The 19,418-nt window shown below is 34.0% G+C and overlaps 1 protein-coding gene across 1 annotated transcript in view; it reads left to right on the top strand.

Moving 5' to 3' along the window:
* The window catches only part of LOC124640786 (bromodomain-containing protein DDB_G0280777-like), a 46,250-nt gene that overhangs the window by 19,376 nt on the left and 7,456 nt on the right, over nucleotides 1–19,418 (top strand). The window contains exon 2 of the mRNA XM_047178711.1: nucleotides 13,272–13,396. Coding sequence (XP_047034667.1) covers nucleotides 13,272–13,396 — 125 coding nt within the window. The remainder of the gene's footprint in view (nucleotides 1–13,271; nucleotides 13,397–19,418) is intronic.

Genomic DNA, 19,418 nt, shown 5'->3' with positions numbered 1-19,418 from the left:
TTAGATATAACATTTTCATCGTATGTTATAGGTAGTAAAATAACCGTTACAGCTATTGTGAGATAGAATATAATATTGTTTATGGCATACCACAAAGAAATTATAGTTACTGTCTATGATTTATCTTAGTTATTACCTATTTTACAAATTATGATTGCTTAAGTAAGTGTGTCTAAGTTCCTGAAATTACGTATTTTAATTTTAAACAAGACAACAACAAAACAAAACAAAAGACAGACAACAGAACAACAAACTTAACTATTAAATTCGCTTTCCATATTATATAATTTAGGTAATATTTTTTTTTAATCACACTCATACTTTTGTCAATACGGAAATATCAGCAATTCCATAATATTAAGTAAAGACTTTTACTCCAAAAACATCGTGTATTTTCTTACAAAATAACATACCCACTTTTCAATCGCCTATTATGTTGTGAATACACCATCAATTTAAAGTTGGGCAAGTCCATTGTTGGTCGAGTCCATCAATAACAGTGCTAAGTCTTGAAATGCCGTAACTATCTAGTTGGTCACGATCACAACGTGTTTGACCCCACACCCGGTCCCATTGTCTGCCTTCAATCTTAGTTCAGAATCGAGGATTTAAATTTCACTTTAAAGTCTGGTTTATTTAAGAAAGTCAAACAGGATAAGCTAGTCTTCAAATAAAATAAACATTTTTTTTTATCCAAAATGTAAAGTATATTTTTTGTGTAGACGTTTGAGCAATTTCCTCCTATCTTAAAACAATTAAATATTGGTTCTGATTCAATTATATACTTGACTTTATATGGTAAAGTAGTGAACTTCTTAGTATAAAGAATTTTAGAGATTTAAAAATGTCGTATGTGACAAAGATGATTAGACCCACAGCTTAACTATACTTGATCGACAAGTGCTAATATTACCAGTCAGACCTTCCTAAATAATTAACTTAATAAGTGATAGTGGATGAACTTGTATAGCGATAAAATTTTAATGCAATTACGGGCGAGCATCTGGTTTCTCTGAGGGTTGCCGAGGTCAACCGACAACCGTTCCACGTAACGTCCGATAAATTTCTAATGACTGATGAACCGGGAAGATATTATCATGCAAATGGAATGGTAGAAAATGTGCTTAAAATACAATAAGGAATGTACATGAAGACGAACAGTTTAATTACTGAGATGCTTGAAAATCTAATTAACTTTGTTGATTCCGCTAACTTTTAGAATAGACAACAGACTAAACAGTCGATCGACCGCTGGCCCTTAGGTTTAAAAATAAATAATTTTTAAATAGTTTTTAGTCGGTCTGATACTGGACAAATATCTGATCGTTCGTGTATAATTCCTTTCATCTTCAAACTAACTACTTACTGGCCGATTAAAAGTTTGAAGTGAGCATGTCTTATACTATAAAAATCTGTAATGTCCTCTATTTCCACACTGCATCAAATTAATTCGAAAACCATCATTATAGACTTCAATCTCACCTGATTAGGTTCCTCAATCTTCAAACCACATTAATGAAGAAACAGATTTTCTTAACACCAATTTTAAAAGTATTAAGCTAAATTATAGTCAGCAGTAATAGGTCAGAGGTGAACGAACTTAGTTCGCCATCGATGAGAGACAGTGATTTATGAGAGAGGACCCTAGGACGACGGACAAACGAAATTATCGTGTCACAGAACTATTGGCTATGTTCGAAGTTACGTTAAAAACAAGGCAATTCAGAAGATTTGCTTCAATTTTGTTTTTGGACCGAAATGAGGTTACAAAGGTCGTGATAGGTCCATAAAAAGGTCGGCAGCCTAACAGACCTAACCTTTAAGACTTCGTTAAAACATTTTAGATATTTTTAGGCAGCAAACAAAATTATACAGTCGGTTATGAAATACTTATGAATATTGTATAACGAAATACCTCAACTCTATTAATATATAATTTCATTAATAAGATATCACTTTTTTACTAGAGATATGACAAGGAATCCGGTTTGAGAAGTTGTAAAATTTCGCATAATTTGTATGGAAAATATTAAACCAGTTTATTGTGAGAATCGGGTAGGAAGACACTATGGAGTACGGAACATCTTTAGTGAAAGCTAAGTCTTACTGGTTCTCACTTGGAATGTCAGCTAAGTGATCCTGGTCCGATCCATCAAGCATGTTACTTCAAGCACAGCTCATAAAATTATCGTTACATTGATAAACAATGAAGATAAACCTTCCATTGATATTAATATAACTGTCTATTCAATCTTATCGGCAATTAAACAATGTAAAATCATTCTATTTTATAGGTAACTGTTCATCAAATTATCTATATAAATACTTAATCACTATTAAACGCGATAAAATCGAAGCTGTGCTAAATTCACAAGAAATGTCCAATGTATGTCTCATTTGCGAGAATGTCGGCCAAGCATTCTACCTCTAATTACACCGGCTAATGCTACCATGACTCATTGACAATAACGATATGTAAGTCAAGCGAGAGTAATTTCACAGCGACCGCAACTCATCATTAAAATGCCAAAATCTCGAATAAAAGTTGACCTTCCGAAATACTGACACAGTGTTCTAAATCTGTGAGCCGGTCGCGTGAGCGTCGTAATGCGAATAATTGTCCATTGTGATACGACGCGCGCGATTAGGAAGTTTACTTTTACTATGTTGTGCGTTCCTCTGCGCGCACGCAAACACTTTCGACTTTCAGCCGCGCACCGACCGTCCAGCTTCTACCACTACACGCACGTTTTTTGCCAATTCTTACCAAAGAAATTTATTCAATCCGATTGACCAATACGTGAAAGTAAAAGTTTTCGTTTATTTTAAGCCCAAGTTCGGAATTTTTGTGTTACGACAGATGATTTCATTTGGATTATTCACGTGTTTCCGATGTTAGGCTGCAGAGATACACAATCGTTTGTGGACTTTTCAAAGCGCATAAAATCGAGTTGGTTGATTGCGATGGGTAGCAATCGAATAACAATCCGTGCTACACGTGCTGTCGGACATGCAATGCGGTTATAAACCATTGTTTCTGTAAACTTTTGTAAAATCCCGAGCCCATCTTTGTTTGCTTTTAATTTATTTTATTTTTTAGTGCCGGATATTTTTCAGATGGATAAACACACCCACATGTTTGTCCACTGTGTGTGGGTGTTTAAATATTGTTACGTTAAAATGGGCCACCCTATCGATATATTATCTTTAAAAAAATCAAACAATACCTGATTTTCTACGTTCTTCCCTCTACTCTATCGAAATACAACTTATCTTTTTGTCTCTATATTTCTCCTATCAATACATATTTTGTATGTTTTACTATACTTATTTCAAGCCATACTATCGTAGTTCAAGCACACTAATAATTTCTCAATCCATTTAAAGTTCTCTATAGTTCCTGCTCTTGATCTAAATTAAGTTCTGAGTGCTATTACGAAGTTGGAATTAGTATGAAGTAGAACATTGCATTAGTAACGTGGAAACGGACTGGTAATTGGTGTTCATGGTTACTTGAAGGGCTAAATGGTAGTTGGTGTGACTGTTTCTATGTCTGTAAGTTTCTTGGCTGTTGCTTTGACTTTTGGCGTTAAAGGCACTATGATATTTGTGCCTGAATGAATGTTTAGTCTCCAATATGTTAACTTAATATGTTTTCTTCTTGTTAATCTTATTAATATTATTTTCCTACCTTTTTTCATTAATATTATAAACACGAAAGTTTGTTTATATGGACTTGTACTTCTAGATATATGGATGATTTTTCTTCTTTCACGCAAAAACTACTAAATGGATTTTGATAAAAAAATGGACGAACGTTTTTTTTTGTCAATACCTCTGCATTTTGGACTTTAGACTCCCATATATTCTTTGTACCGTCATCCATTCACTAAAACTCATCTTTCATGGTCATTCTCCTCAAAGAAGTTTTTTTTACGAACTATCTATAACCACACACAATGCCTCTTTGCTCATTGTTTCGTGAACAAGTAAAAAACTTCTCATATTATAAGTGGATTTTAATCAATGAAGTGTTTGTGATGCGAGGTTTTTGTGACAATAGATGTAGTTAAGAATGTACCGCTAAACACTACGTAGATACTGTATATTTTTTATAGCTCTGATCATCATTTGCATTTTTTCGTATTAGGCTATGCTGTCACTGCTGGGCAAATGCCTTCCCCATAGCCTTCCATCTTTCTCTATCGGTCGCTGGTTGTGGCGAGTCTTTGAGAAAGCTGTCTAAGTCTTCTCCCCAGCTTTCCTTGACATTTGCATTATACATTTTTAGACAAGGGGTTACCCAAACGTTTCAAAAATCTATCTTTTGAGAAAACAACGTTTTTAAGGCCTGTTAATTCCATAGGGATTCTTTTTAAGGATCATAAGAGACTCTTACAAATAGCAACAGAATATCTTCAAGTTCATACCAAATGGTATATACCAAAGCTCTTTTCCCATTGGGCAAGCATTAGCTATAAAATGCCACCTGCTTCAAACCTAACAACATACTAAAAGATACTTTTCATTTTACTTCTTAAAGATTGGGTCATTAACCCTATAAAAAAAAACCGGTTATATATTAGCGATGACTCGTTACATACCTTCTTAAAAATGATCATAAAAAGTTAAAATTAATTTCGCAAGAAGTAGAACATTTTTCTAGAAAGTGAAATTGGCATGTTTGAAAACAATAATTGTTTATAATGAAGGTCATCGTTGCACTCCCACAAAATAAATACTTACTTTGTTATGCGTTTTACGTTTGACATTATAAAGATCTGTGGGAACTAGGCCGTGCTCTGTACCGACAGCAAAAAAGGACGGCTATTATTTTGGATCTTCAAATAATAATAAAAAAAACTTTTTTCTTTACTTTATTCGAAGTTATACAGTTTATCTTTTATTGTTATTGTGACTATAATTAAGATTAATATTTTGGCTGAGTTGCACAGATTAAACTTAGGTTGTTAAATCTGAAATTGAATTATAAGGGCGACTAATAAGACAAAGGTTTTGAAAGCGTTATAAATTGTTGGTTTTGTATAGAGTTAGAAGAATCATTTAAATCTTAAAAAACAACAAAAGCTGTACAAAAAACTGTCTCTCTAGTTGTCTATCATTAAAAAATATTGAATTAAGAAGTAAAATAAAGCAGACCTTGTTCATTACATCTACCAGAATATTACCATTTACCATAACTGCTGTGCCTACTGCCTAACATTTACAGAATGGCATTGCTTACCTACTTAAAAAAATAAACAGTATTGAAGACTTAAATACAGCTTCTTCTGCAGCTAGTACGCGCAAGTGAGAGTGAATGGCCTTGTGTGTGAGAGGACAGTGGCCATCTAAATCTCTGACCTTCAGCGCACTGTGTTTTGGATTTCGTGTTATGGTGGGCTTCCAGTTTATGGAGTGGATGCTACCCAGCTTGTATGGACTTACTTTCATGTTTGTCTAAGTAACGGCTTTGTTGAAGAACGATTTGTTTACCAAGATGGCCTGTTTATTGGATTTATGTATACATATGTGGTGAAGTAAGAGAGTCATAATGTATGTGAGTATTGTACGCAGACACGCAGAGTGCAATTAAAATTATTTTGTAAATGTTGAATGGTGTAAATAAATCTGATCTAACTCGAATATAAGATGTTAGTGCCAGTAATTCAATTTAAAACCAGTTTAAACTTGAACTATGCAAACGCATAAAAATATTATTTTTAAGTTACTTTTCATGTTCTGTATCTACATTTGTTTCGACGAATTGAACCTTATAACACAGTAGCAATATGCATTTCCCATAAACTCAAACATGCAAATAATTATATATATAGAAGCTTCAATAATGACATAACTAGATAAATACATAACTTCCAGCTTTACACATAGGCTCAAAAACAAGTCTAGTTTAATATTTACTTCCAAGCCTGTCAGTTAAACACACCTAACTAGCCTGTTTTACTTCCTTCACAAGAGGACATTTGAATATTGCTTAACCTCCGATTTGAACCTTATAGTTAAGTACTTACTTACCTAGTTGTATAACTAATAACATAGTGTAAGTTTAGATGGATATTTGTTGAGGCTGAAAAACATAGTTTAGGTACTTATTTATTTATTTGGATTTCCAACAAGAAATACACATTACAGACCAGTTTTTGGAACAAATATTAACTTTTCTTGTGTTTCTTTAATTATAGGTACCTATTTGTTAAACTCTTAAGATTTCTTACGCATTCTTTAAATAAACGGAATTTCAAGGCTTTGAGTAATATTAGTTTCAAAATCTCGAATCTAAATTAATTAAATGAATTAAATCTACCGAATACGCATAAAATTGCAATAGACAGCAGTTTTTTTGCGAAACTATATCGAGATACTTTAATGTTTTTCACATTTCTGCTTGAATTTTGCATAATCGCATATGCTATATTTGTAAAAAATACCTTTGAAAAAAAAATATTTAGGCATCAAAGCATTATAAAAAAACGTAAGTTATTTTACAAAAAATACTCTACATAACAGTGGTCCATAGTTCATTATCAGATTAACAAACATGCAACATGCTCACCCAAAAATAATAAAACCATCATAAAACAAAATTACAACACAACAACACACTCAATTACAACTTCTCTTCATACCTTAAAACATGAATAATTACACCTTCGCTTACAAAATTCATTAAAATTGTTATCTTGGAGCTCCCGCACACTGACAACTTTTAGTCGGCCGATATTTTTTATGGACTCGTAAATTAGTATGAAGATGAATGGTAGTACGCATATTACCTACAAAGATCAGGTATTTAGCCGGTATCAGACCGACTGAAAACTTTGATCAGAATCAAGATTTTGTTTACTCTTAAATAATGTACATTTTTAAATACCACATAGAAGTAAATTGTTTAAAAAAATATACAACTGTCGGGCAACTGTTTAGTCTGCCGTGTACTGTTACCCTTAAACAAGATTCATCTGAACCACTCGTCTTACGAATAATCCGACACACGTTGGAGTTATAAATTATAATGTACTTACAGACATAAATTAGTACAGTTTCCGTAGGAGAGAATTACGATAGGTACTTTAATACACGTCACATTAATATTTAAATTGAATATGTTGGTAACAAAGAAGTAATAAATAATATTGTGTAGAGTGATTCATAATTTGCCTTGTTTTACCAACTTACGACGAGTTTTCAAAATTGTCCGCTCACATATTCGCGTCGACACGATTCTAGTGCTAGAGTGCTAGCATTTTGATTTCGTACAAATCTTAGTATTGTGTGAGCACACACAAAATAAATGTTCATACGTATTGCTTTGCCGTTTGGTAGAGGGAATAGACCTGTAGAAACATTGGTGTGCTTTACAATGTCGCACACCAGTGGAATCTCGCCTTTTACAATACTTAAGCAAAATGTTGCAGTTGTGAACTAAACTAGTGGACAATACAGTTGTCTGTTTGACAGCTGGTGCAGTGTTTGCTTAAATGACTTGTTGCATTGTGTACTATGGATTCGGTTCCCTGGTGCATTGAATATTTACAATGCCTGAAAGTCTTCTAAACTTATACATATAATTAAGAGGAAACATTTTGTTTGTTTGTAACCGCTCTGGCTCTGAAACGACAAAACCGATTCGAAAAATTGAGCAACATAGACTATATTATTATACATATTATCCCGGCAGGGGCAGTAGTTCCCATAGGCTGCGGGTGAAACCGCGGATAAACGGCAAGTTGATGAAAAAACAGTAGTTTGTAAATATGAAATGTATATTTTGCTTAGTCTATTATATGAAAGAAAAGTATCTTACATAAGCAAAAGATAAAGGAAGGATATAATCCGAACAAGTACACTTCAGCTGGAAAGCGTACTCGAAGCCTTTTGATTTCTAAATATTTACTCAACTCAAAGAAACTTGCTACCTACTCAAACCTTTGCAATGCCAACATGATTTACCTAACTACTAAAAAAAAAAAAAACTTTTTTTTTATATTTTTTATTTATTTGTAACTAAAACAAATAGGTATAAAAACTTAAACAAAAAAAAGTAGGCCAACATGTAATTCCTGAACGCTAACAAAAACGTTTTGAAGTGGAAAAACTAAACGGTTGATTAAAACTTCCGACCAGAAAGTGGGACATTGTCCGAACAAAAAATATCAAACAGCACTGTGACTTCACAGTCGTTAAGTTTACACGTTCCTATTTTAACCCGACTGCTCCAAAAGAAGGGGTTTGAGAAACATTTTTACCTTTCTGATGAACTGTCAACATTTATGACTTGCAATTTTGTGTTAGCAACATTGTTTTCCTCTTACGGTTATTAATAAAAGTGATTGATGCTAAAATTTAACTTTATATTTTCTGTCATTGATGTCTATAGATTGACCATATGTGTATGAATTTAAAGTTTTTCATGATTAATTTAATCATTCATCATAACTTTTCGTTTAATTAGAAGGAATTGTTAGAAGTACAGATAATTTGCGTAGAACCTTATTCACCAGTTCATCTACAATTAATGCTGAGTTTAGTGAAAGTCAACTTTAAATAATTTTTGTATTCAATTTAGAATATTATTTTTATTACTACAGTTTGTTGAGTACCTACTATTAGAAGAACCAAAATAAGCAAAAGTATTGACAGTAACTTCATAATTTAAATTTATTACTGGTACCAGGAAGTTCACAACCTTCATCATCCACCCATCTATAGGCTATACCATACTACATACGCATTAAATTGTACCTACTCTACAATTTCTCCTAATGGTTCGAAAGGTCCTATACACGAGACCAATTGAAGAACACAATGGACTTCAGAAAATGTTTGAGTGTAGCAAAATGGACGTATTGTCAAGTTTAACCATTGAACCTTTTGTGGGAAAAGCTTTGACCCAATCATTTGTTAAGTTTTTTTTTTGTAAAGCTGTGCACAATTGCTTATCTGATGGAGTTGAACTGTATTAGGTTGGCTCATTGTGGAAAATATATTTTTGTTCTATACAACATGTAACGTAATTAACGCACACCCTCAAACACCCCAATTAGAATATTATGTTATAATCATAATACATACACTGAATGTTTAATTTAACATGTATATGCATTGTTATTTACTAAATTAGTTATACCAATTTTTGGAGAACTTTTTCGTCATACTACTACGCACGCAAATATCGCGCCGCGCGCCGCTCGACTCGACACAACATAACGAAACTACGAAAAAAGCCGACAATACACGAAGTCTTATTACTTTGAGTTACGGTCTATTTGAATTTGTTTTGATTGTACAGGGTTAATATGACAATAATTTCCGTAGTTTTAATTATTTTTGGGATAAAAAATTACCTAGGTATATTAAAAATGATATAAGTCGATTCAGTAAACGATTCTGAAAAATCCGAATTTCAGGATGTGCGTTAATTAAGTTACATGTTGTATAAAAATTTATTGAAAACTACCGTCCTCTTTCCTTATTGCTTTCCTTTATAGGCCCTAACATTAAACCAATACTAAATTTCACATAGTACATCACAATAAGGTTATGAATTTCACACTGTTTTTTTTTTTAACTAGTCATTTCCTATGCACAAAACAATATAGCGAATTGTTTAAAGAGAACATTTTTATCAATAAACCGATTCTGTCTAATAGATCAATAAATACATATAATCCGTACAAATATTCCGTACATAGTCAGCTTGTATTTCATCCCGAACTTTGGGTTTTTGCGTCACGTTTTCAGGCCGTCGTCGGCACCCTTTGACATGCTCAGTCAACGCAGCTTAGTTACGTCACGCTGAATCAACCATTTCTTTTCAGCTTCCCAATATCGCTAACGGGAATATATCTATTTTTAGCTTGTTTTAGATAAGAAAAGACTTAACAAGAATATCGTTTAAGGAAATAGATTGAAACATAGTAAGGGAATTATTAGAAAAAAAAAGTATATTTGTAGGATGCGTTTAGTGATCCGAGATTAGCTATATTTCGAAGGATACTCTATCTCATGCGTTCACCCGTGTCCAGGGAGAAATACTTAGATAAAATATTATTATTTAATGTAGCATTTTAATGGTGAAATCTTTTTTGAAATCGGAAAATGGTTTTCGACTTTATTCATTACATACACCTAAATAAGTCTTTTATAAGTTCCTCTTATAAAAGTGTAGATATAAGAAGGAGGAAGTGACAATTAATCCAATTGTAATTAATAGTCTTTACACAATTCTGGCGCCATAAACCTAGACTAACCTAGTCCCAACTACGCAAATATCTAGACATTTCACAATAACTCACTGTTTCTGACGTCAGTTATAATTAATTAATTAGAAATTCAACCAAACATAGATTTCGTATCGTCATTATCAAATCGTTTTACGTCAAATTAATAAGACAAAGATTTCGTTAAAATTACGGCATATAATATGTTATGCAAATGCATATTTGACGTAGTAGCATCAGTTATACGGAAATATATTCGTGTCAATGATACTAAAACCGTTTGCAATACAATAGTATGCATCTTGATGATTGTTGCATGTTTCTATTTTGTTTTTATATTGTGATGAATATTAAAATGTAATATGAATGGAGACAAAGTTTATAGTTGTAGGCAGCGAAGATGTATGCGAGACACGAGTGATTTCTATTGTCTTTTTATACTGTAGCATATCTACGCGAGCTTCTTCTACGTGGTTCTTAATAGTAACAAAACATTTATGCAAAATCTATGTTCCCTTCTCACTTTGTAAGTTTATTTTTTTCTACTGGCCTCGGGAACAACTGCTCCGATTTGAAAAATTATTTCAACGCATTTATTAAGTCTATGGGCTACTTTTTATTCGGGGCCTTGCAATAGTTAGCTTCGTTCGTAATAGTCGCGGGCGACACCGCTGGCTTAAGCTGGTGTAAATATACCTTTAACATACATATAATAAATAGGTCAGCATTGGAATTATAATAACTACCGAAGCTATAACTAGGCATTTGCCTTCTAATGATGATGAGGTGTACGACAAAAAGCCATAGAATCGATTGACATAGAATGCTCTAAATTCGTGACTGATACATTTATTTTGTAGGTATTTGAAGGACTGCCATTACAATCATAACTATTGAAATTATGTATAACCTTGATATCAGAAACGATTGTGAATGAATACGTAATAATATTTGTGTTTGATAACAATTTAGTCCTATACATACACAAATTACTGAAAGCACGCATACATTATATTGAAAAAGATTGATAAATTATGAGCAATGCTTTTGACCAGTAATGGCAAAGCACAGGTTATAAAAGAGACTCGTTAAAATTGTGAATGTACTTAAGATTCATATATATTTAGGATGCGACGACAGTTAAATGCTACTGACAAATGCAAGGTAAACTTGTAAAGCCCTCATCAAAGGAAATACCAATACTGAATAACTTAATGAAGTCAAACGTCTGTCTAACCATACGAGGACTGAAATTAAGCAAATTAAGTATCCTGTACTTGGTACCATATTAACGAGTTTTAAATAATGTTACGTAGAATACATTACCAAAAAGTCAGCGGTGGCCTAGTTGTTAAAACACATGGGAGTAATCCAGGTCAGGCAAGTAACAAAGTAACACTTCAAAGTTATAATATGCTTCGTAAGTGTGTCTTGGACATCAATTAAATGACAACTGGTGAAGTCAAGTAAAGTCAGGAGAAAACTAAGACCAAAAATATTGCCAACCTGCCAAAATATTGGCAGCGCTAATGCTTGTTCTGTATGTAGGAGAATCCTGTGTCCTGTAGGTCCTGGGACAAGGTGAAGTCAAATAAAGTCAGGAGAAAACTAAGACCAAAAATATTGCCAACCAGCCAAAATATTGGCAGCGCTTATGCTTGTTCTGTAGGTATGTAGGAGAATCCTGTGTCCTGTAGGTCCTGGGACAAGGTGAAGTCAAATAAAGTCAGGAGAAAACTAAGACCAAAAATATTGCCAACCAGCCAAAATATTGGCAGCGCTTATGCTTGTTCTGTAGGTATGTAGGAGAATCCTGTGTCCTGTAGGTCCTGGGACAAGGTGAAGTCAAATAAAGTCAGGAGAAAACTAAGACCAAAAATATTGCCAACCTGCCAAAATATTGGCAGAGCGCTAATGCTTGTTCTGTATGTAGGAGAATCCTGTGTCCTGTAGGTCCTGGGACAAGGTGAAGTCAAATAAAGTCAGGAGAAAACTAAGACCAAAAATATTGCCAACCAGCCAAAATATTGGCCGCGCTCATGCTTGTTTTGTATGTAAGAGAATCCTGTGTCCATGTACTGGGACAAATGGGGAATAAAGGGCTATGAAAAAACTACGTTAACTATCTTCAATTTAACCCAAAGCATTAACCCACTATAACACTTCCCTGGCAATAAAAACTCCATATCACCCGAACTCCATAAAAAACAAGTTCCATCTTTACGGGACTCATCGGAAATCGTTTTATTGGAAAAGAATGAGGCAATTTTATGATTTTGGGTCAAGGGTCCATCTTAAACGCGGACATTTTGGACCTCGTAGTGAGAAAGTGAAGGGTTTATCACCCGTCTGGATAGAATTGTAATAACTTTGTTATTTTTTGGGAACCAAATTTTCTTAAAACAGAAGGCAGAAAGGATTATTACTTTTTATCGTAGTGTGAGAAGAATTACGATTCAGAGTCGATATAATGAAAATATGCAAATTGTCTTTCTAAACTACTGAAAAATACTGATTTCATTTATCAAAGACTACATAAAAACAATACTAAAGACAACACGAGGTACTCTAAACAACTGTCATAAAATTTAATGTCGATACAGCAGACATTATTGATCAGTACCAGACCAGGTGACATTTGCTGAAACTACCTTATTTCTCAACTTTGCTTTTAGCGATATAGCACTTAAGTTCTACGAATCACCTGAGTATCGGAATATAGGGAATTTATAAATATTTTAGTGTTACTTTTTTTAATGTTAGGCTAGAAGAGATTAGACGAGATGAAACCGATAAAAACAGGAATAGGTTTTACTAATGGTGCTCCAATTGATGATGTAGAAATAGTTAATAAATAGTGGCCAAACGTAAATAGGTACAGGTATTATAGGAAGTTACTAGGTATTCACAAATTCCTTAAATATTATTTGCATAAAACATATGTTAAAAATTGTATTTTTTTCAAATACAATCTAAGATTTTTATTGAAAAGTTCTCTCAAAATTAATTGGTCCTTTATCATTGTTACAGCTCTCGCGCTTTGCGCATACGCAGCCGAAGTGAAGGAGACAGAAAAAGCGGCAGAACCCGCGAAGGACAAGAGACAAACACAAGGAGTATACACGCATATAGGATACAGGACAGCTAGGAAACAGGTAAGATGTGTTGAAACAGTACATTATAATTATCGAGCCAATTTCATCAGCAAATATAAGTTTGATTAAGAGCTGCATGTTGATTCTATAAAATATCACAACTCACTTCGACATCACTCTCACTTCGACTTCGATCTAAAGGTAGAATTCCGTGGACGCGACAATAGTCAACCTTTGAAAATGTATGGCACCGTTGTCGAGGCCCGTGACAGTCGCGCGCGGCCGACGAATTTCGTAAGCTGCTCGCGGCATTGTCAAAAATTTAATTCTGGTTTTACTAAAATTCTATAGATGTTATTAAGCGCTAGACCATGTTGAGAAGCGTACGGCCGCGAGCGGCTCACGAAATTCGTCGTCCGCGCGCGACTGTCGCAGCCCTCGGCAGCGGTGCCATACATTTTCATAGGTTGACTTTTGTCGCGCGCGGCTGCGACAATCGCGACCCACGGAATTCTACCTTAAAGTTTCGTGATTGACATTGTCAAACTACACTAGCGCTTCACTATCGAGCGTGTTGACAAGTTGAACTAAATCAAAGTCGAGATTTTGACAGATTTGTCAAAATCTGTCTATCTATAGGGGAGGTAGGGGAGAGATGGGCAGTTGGGAGACATGATCAAATCAGAATAAAATTGGGGTCCTTTTATTCTGATTTCTGATCATAGTTTTGTTTTTTTTTAATTGGGTAGTTTACGTTACCGACTGGTAACGGTGTTCATCCATAGACAAAAAAAAATACTGCTAACCTTGGTCCACTGTTTGTGGGTTTTGATGGTGCCACCTATACTGTTTAAGCGCACGGCTAATTCCTCCCACTGGCTTCGACTTCGCTCTCTGGCATTTTGCGTTCTCACGAAACCCTTCGCCAGGCCAGGGTTTTGCTCCATAAACTCAACCAGAGTTTCAACCTGAGCCGACGAAGGGTGAGACGACCTGTCATTTGGACTGAAATTATTGTTGGATTAATAAAATAAACACTTCTTTAATTAATATTATTTTTAACTTTATAACAAGAAATATAAAATTACTTCATGATTTTATCACAATTACGGCGAAAACCGGCGAAAACAAACAAGCTTAAACACAATATGAAGACAGAAGATACCCGATATATTACTTTCCTCTATGACAGAAGAGAAGAAAATATTGTCCACAGATTAATAATGGTATTGGCGCTGTCAGTATTTTTTTTCGTAGGGTAAGCATAGATTATATTCACAGCACGAATTTAGAGATTTCTGTTTATTTTATACTTAAAAGCTGCCTCAAATTCCTTATAATAACAAATTATAACTAAAACATCATATTTAGCTAAAATTCTGTGTCAAAACTGATAAAATTAAAAACTGATTAATCTCGGTTGACATTTTGTCGAGTGGGGAAGTCACTAGCACAGCATTGGTCGATGTCGAGCTCACTTCACTTCGCAAGTGATTAGGTGATGTTTACAGAATGCAAAATCAAGGTCGTTCTGAATCGAATGCGAAGTGAGAGTGAATAGCGAAGTGAAATGCGAGTTGTTGTTCGAATTTTATAGAATCGACGTGCAGGCAGGCCTTGGCCCTGTTGCGCCCCGCTGGGGTTGCTGACAGTATTCTACTTGTGTAGCCCTTTCATTTGATACCCATATTGAGGGGGCTGTGCCATTTTGTGCCGGCGGCCATATTGGATTTAATTAAAGGTGTATACAAAATTTCAGACCAATCGGTTGACAGGAAGAGGGTGAAATTTGAATTACTAAATTTGATCCAAGAATAAATAATAAAACAAACGGGGTGAGCTAAATAAAACCGTTTAAATATCTCGTAATGTTGAAACTGATTGTAATTTTTAGGAAAGCTCTTTCATTATATCTAGCCGAATATAAGAAATGGCAATAAAAGTTGATAATGATCTGTAAAATCTGATTTTTTATGCAATAAATTGTGAAAAAGTGCCCATCCCTCCCCTACCTCCCCTAAAGTATGAAATGACATTACGAATCGAAGTGAAATGCGAGTTGTTGATCGAGTTTTATAGAATCCCAGTACTGTTAATTATAAGCATAAATAAAATTACAGGAAAAAGTAACATTTTGTGTCCAAAAGGGATCCACCAAACCAAGATTGAGCAGAAAATGAGTTTACAAATAACAAATTCATAGCAAAAAAATATATTTTAACAAGCTTCTACTATTACAAAACTGCTACTGAAATTGGTTCTAACACGGGTACGGGTAATTTTATAATGCAGCCACTATAAGATATATCGTACTTGATCAATAAAGCGTGTTGACTGTGATAAATTAAGGTTAGTAGCAAAGCGAAACATCTTAATTTACATCGAACACAAAACATACCAAAGTCTTTACTTTGCACGGTCTATTTATCAAAAATTTGTTGCTTCGCCGTGTCTGCATAATGCTTCCAAAACTTGACGGGAAGTATGCTGGCTCATAATTTTAAGTATGATAAATGGATGCCGGTAAAATTTCCAACATTATCATTTTCCACATTAGTATTCTATTGCTAAAATGGTGGAACATTACGAGAGTAGAAAAATTATGAAAAATTAATATTTCCTATTCCGCATTTCGAAACCGGTAGCGGAGTGTTTCATGTCAATTATTTATCGACCGGTAGTGATGGATTAGTGGAAACGCAATACCAAATGTAGACGACAAGTCAATACCTGTAATTATGACATTTTAACTGTAACGGCGATTATAATACTTGCATACCGTTCGAGCTCTCACGAAGCTGCCACGACTTTACGAGTTCACTAGTAGTGTGCCGTGATTGGAACTTTTTTAATATAAACTTATATAGTGAACATAAATACTTTATATGCATTATTATATAGTGTAATTTTATGATTGATGGATACATCCGGTTGCAGATTATTTACTAAATTATTGTTTGTTTTCCTACTTAATTGTATATATAACGGAAATGCGAATATCAAGACGAAGACATCTAAAGAATTATTTTTTTTATACATATTCTCATTCACGATTTATACTGTAAATAGAAAAAAGTACCTTTTTAAATATTTAAAAATTATCTTATGAATCATATCTCTTTAAAAATAATCAGTAGATATTGTGCCAAATATGCGACCAGAGACAAGATCGTCTGACCTTTACAGTCGCATAAAAAGTAGGTGGATACTATCAAATTCATACCTGGATTATAAACAGTCTTTCAGTGAATGTCTGGTACTTGAATAATTCAACGAGGATCGTGGGAAATCGTAGGAGGACAGGCTAACAAGATCTCTAGTATAAATGTAAACTACATCTCTGGCACAAGTTATTTCTCTAGGATAGATGTTTGGAAACGCGTGGGGCCCAACTAATGACCTTGTGGCACTCTTCTTAAGGAGTGCCCATAAATCTTTGAAATGCATGTAGTAATAGGCACTTATTTGTGATGTTTGTGATGTTTCTTCATAGACTATTATGATGTACATTGCTTGTTCCAGTCAATCAAAAGTCAACGAAAGTTTCCTAAATCTGTTATTGCACGCATAATTCCATCTTTTCCCATTGTGAATTGGCGCGATAACTCCTAATAGGTGTAAAGATCTTTGCATAGAGATACCCCATAGATATTCCCATGGTGATATGTAAATGAGAGCTAAAAACACGTATCTGGTGTTTTATCACCATAATGGTGTCGTAAGAACTTCGTCTGTATAGTTGATGTTAACTTGTCTGTTGCCACCATGTCAGCATATAAAAGTCTATTGTAAAGATGTGCATCTCTTATGAACTCAGCAGTTTATAATGCATTCGTTAAAGAATGAGAGTTTTTTTTTGTACCTTTGCGTGGTCTATGTTATGAAGATTCATTATCGTCTGCCTTTTTTATTGTATTGTCCTAAAGTATTGTATTACCGATTACTTAAATATAATTCCAATTTGATTTGTTCAATATTTATATCATAACTTTTACTCGTAACGAAGAATAAGATGACACAATAAGCCATCCCCTGACATCAATAAATCGTATTATTTCTCCAACATTGCAAAGTGAGTCAACTTCACTGTGTCGTGTCCTAAGTCGCCCTTTCACTTCTATGGCCCACTTTTGGTCACGACCGACCAGTCCTTTAAACTGTGGAGTACACGGTAACTATACATTCTTACTAGGTCTCTATACTGAAGATAGTTTATTTGCTAGAACACTCTCATCCAAGGAATTACTGGTACGATTTGAAAATGTATTAATTTCGGACTTATATATCCTAAGTTTTGGTGTAAGTCTATACTTGCTCTCTACTCTACTCTTTGTCTGAGTGTGCGAAGTTTTTTCGACGGAACGCGGGTGAAACTGCAGGCGGTGGCTAGTATTTGTGTTTGTTAGACGTGCCTTTTATGTACAGAAACTTGGAAGAATCTGGTTTTACATAGGTTTGTGGGATGGAACATGAAAGATAAATCGTTTATGTTTTATTAAAAAGGAAAATAGCGAAGGACGGTGTTTATGTAATTACTCAAACGAGCTTTAAAGGAACTGTAAATGTTACATCCTAAGTTTTGGTGTAAGTCTATACTTGCTCTCTACTCTACTCTTTGTCTGAGTGTGCGAAGTTTTTTCGACGGAACGCGGGTGAAACTGCAGGCAGTGGCTAGTATTTGTGTTTGTTAGACGTGCCTTTTATGTACAGAAACTTGGAAGAATCTGGTTTTACATAGGTTTGTGGGATGGAACATGAAAGATAAATCGTTTATGTTTTATTAAAAAGGAGAATAGCGAAGGACGGTGTTTATGTAATTACTCAAACGAGCTTTAAACGAACTGTAAATGTTACATCCTGCTATAGGCATAATTTATGAATGAAGGCAGCTATTAAGGACAGTTCGCATTTTGCGTAAAGCGTGTAACATTCAAGTTATATACCGTTGCCTGTAAGGAGTTACATTTTTTAGATTTTTCATACCATCGTGACTCATCTCCAAGCGTCAGACAAAAAAAATTTAGGAATGTAAGAAATGTGGGACAGTAACTGAAAGAAAAAAAGATAATTCATTAAATAAAATGTATTATCAGTACCGAAGAAAAAATAAGTTTAAGTATTTTGAATTAAGGATAATAAGAAATAAACTATTATGTCTACACTGAAAAAGCTCACAATCAGCCCCTTATATTTTGTGTGAAAATACTCTAAATAAGAGTTTAACATTTAGACACAAAATATTCGTAATCTCAATGCCTTATACGCAAAACTAGGCACAAAATGCAGATAAGCCATCATGAATGGCCACTTATCTAGTTAACCTGGGGTCAACTAAAATAACTATTTGCCAACGAAAATGCTTGATATAAACTTTGTTCTTTAGAAGTTTAATCTATCAATTTATTTCTATTGGCTGTAGCAAAATTTTATGACTTTATTATCGGGTTTTGATCTTGGACTATAGACACACCTATAAAAGTTATAAATTATTTGAAAAATTAAATTAATTAATAAATGTATTTTCAGATTAAAACATATTTATGACAGGCTAGTAGGTAAACCGTAACATTTACAGATAATACCGTGTGTCTCACAATACCAGATCAAAAAGGCACTTATCGTGACCAAAATATTTGCAAAAAAATAATCCCTATTTAGAATAGAGTATCACTTTAGCTACCTAAGTGTAAATGAGAAGTGTTTACCCAGCCCACTGCCTTCATAAAAGCTTTTTGATATTCCGAGACGAACAACGTTTATCGCGGCTGTCTGGCCTTATTATTTATACAAGAAACCCTCAAGATTTAACGCCTGCTTTAAATAGTTTGGCAAAAGAAAAATAGCAAAAATACGTATTGCTAGATTAGAATGTCGTAAAATGTTGCGTTAATTTCTTTGAAATTTTAAACTGGAGTTAGAGTCTCCTGAGCGTTTTATTGCTAAAGGTCAATTTTTAGTTGAATAATCTATTGTCCTTTGATATGCTAGGTAACCTTTAACCAATTACTTATACTGGTATATACAACAAATCTCGCCGGGCCCATAAAAAAAATAGTCTCAGCAGTTGGAGTAAAAAAGTAAA

Source organism: Helicoverpa zea, chromosome 21 (genome assembly GCF_022581195.2).
Source record: "Helicoverpa zea isolate HzStark_Cry1AcR chromosome 21, ilHelZeax1.1, whole genome shotgun sequence".
Classification (NCBI taxonomy): Eukaryota; Metazoa; Arthropoda; class Insecta; order Lepidoptera; family Noctuidae; genus Helicoverpa; species Helicoverpa zea.
This window is presented reverse-complemented; position numbering and strand designations above follow the sequence as displayed.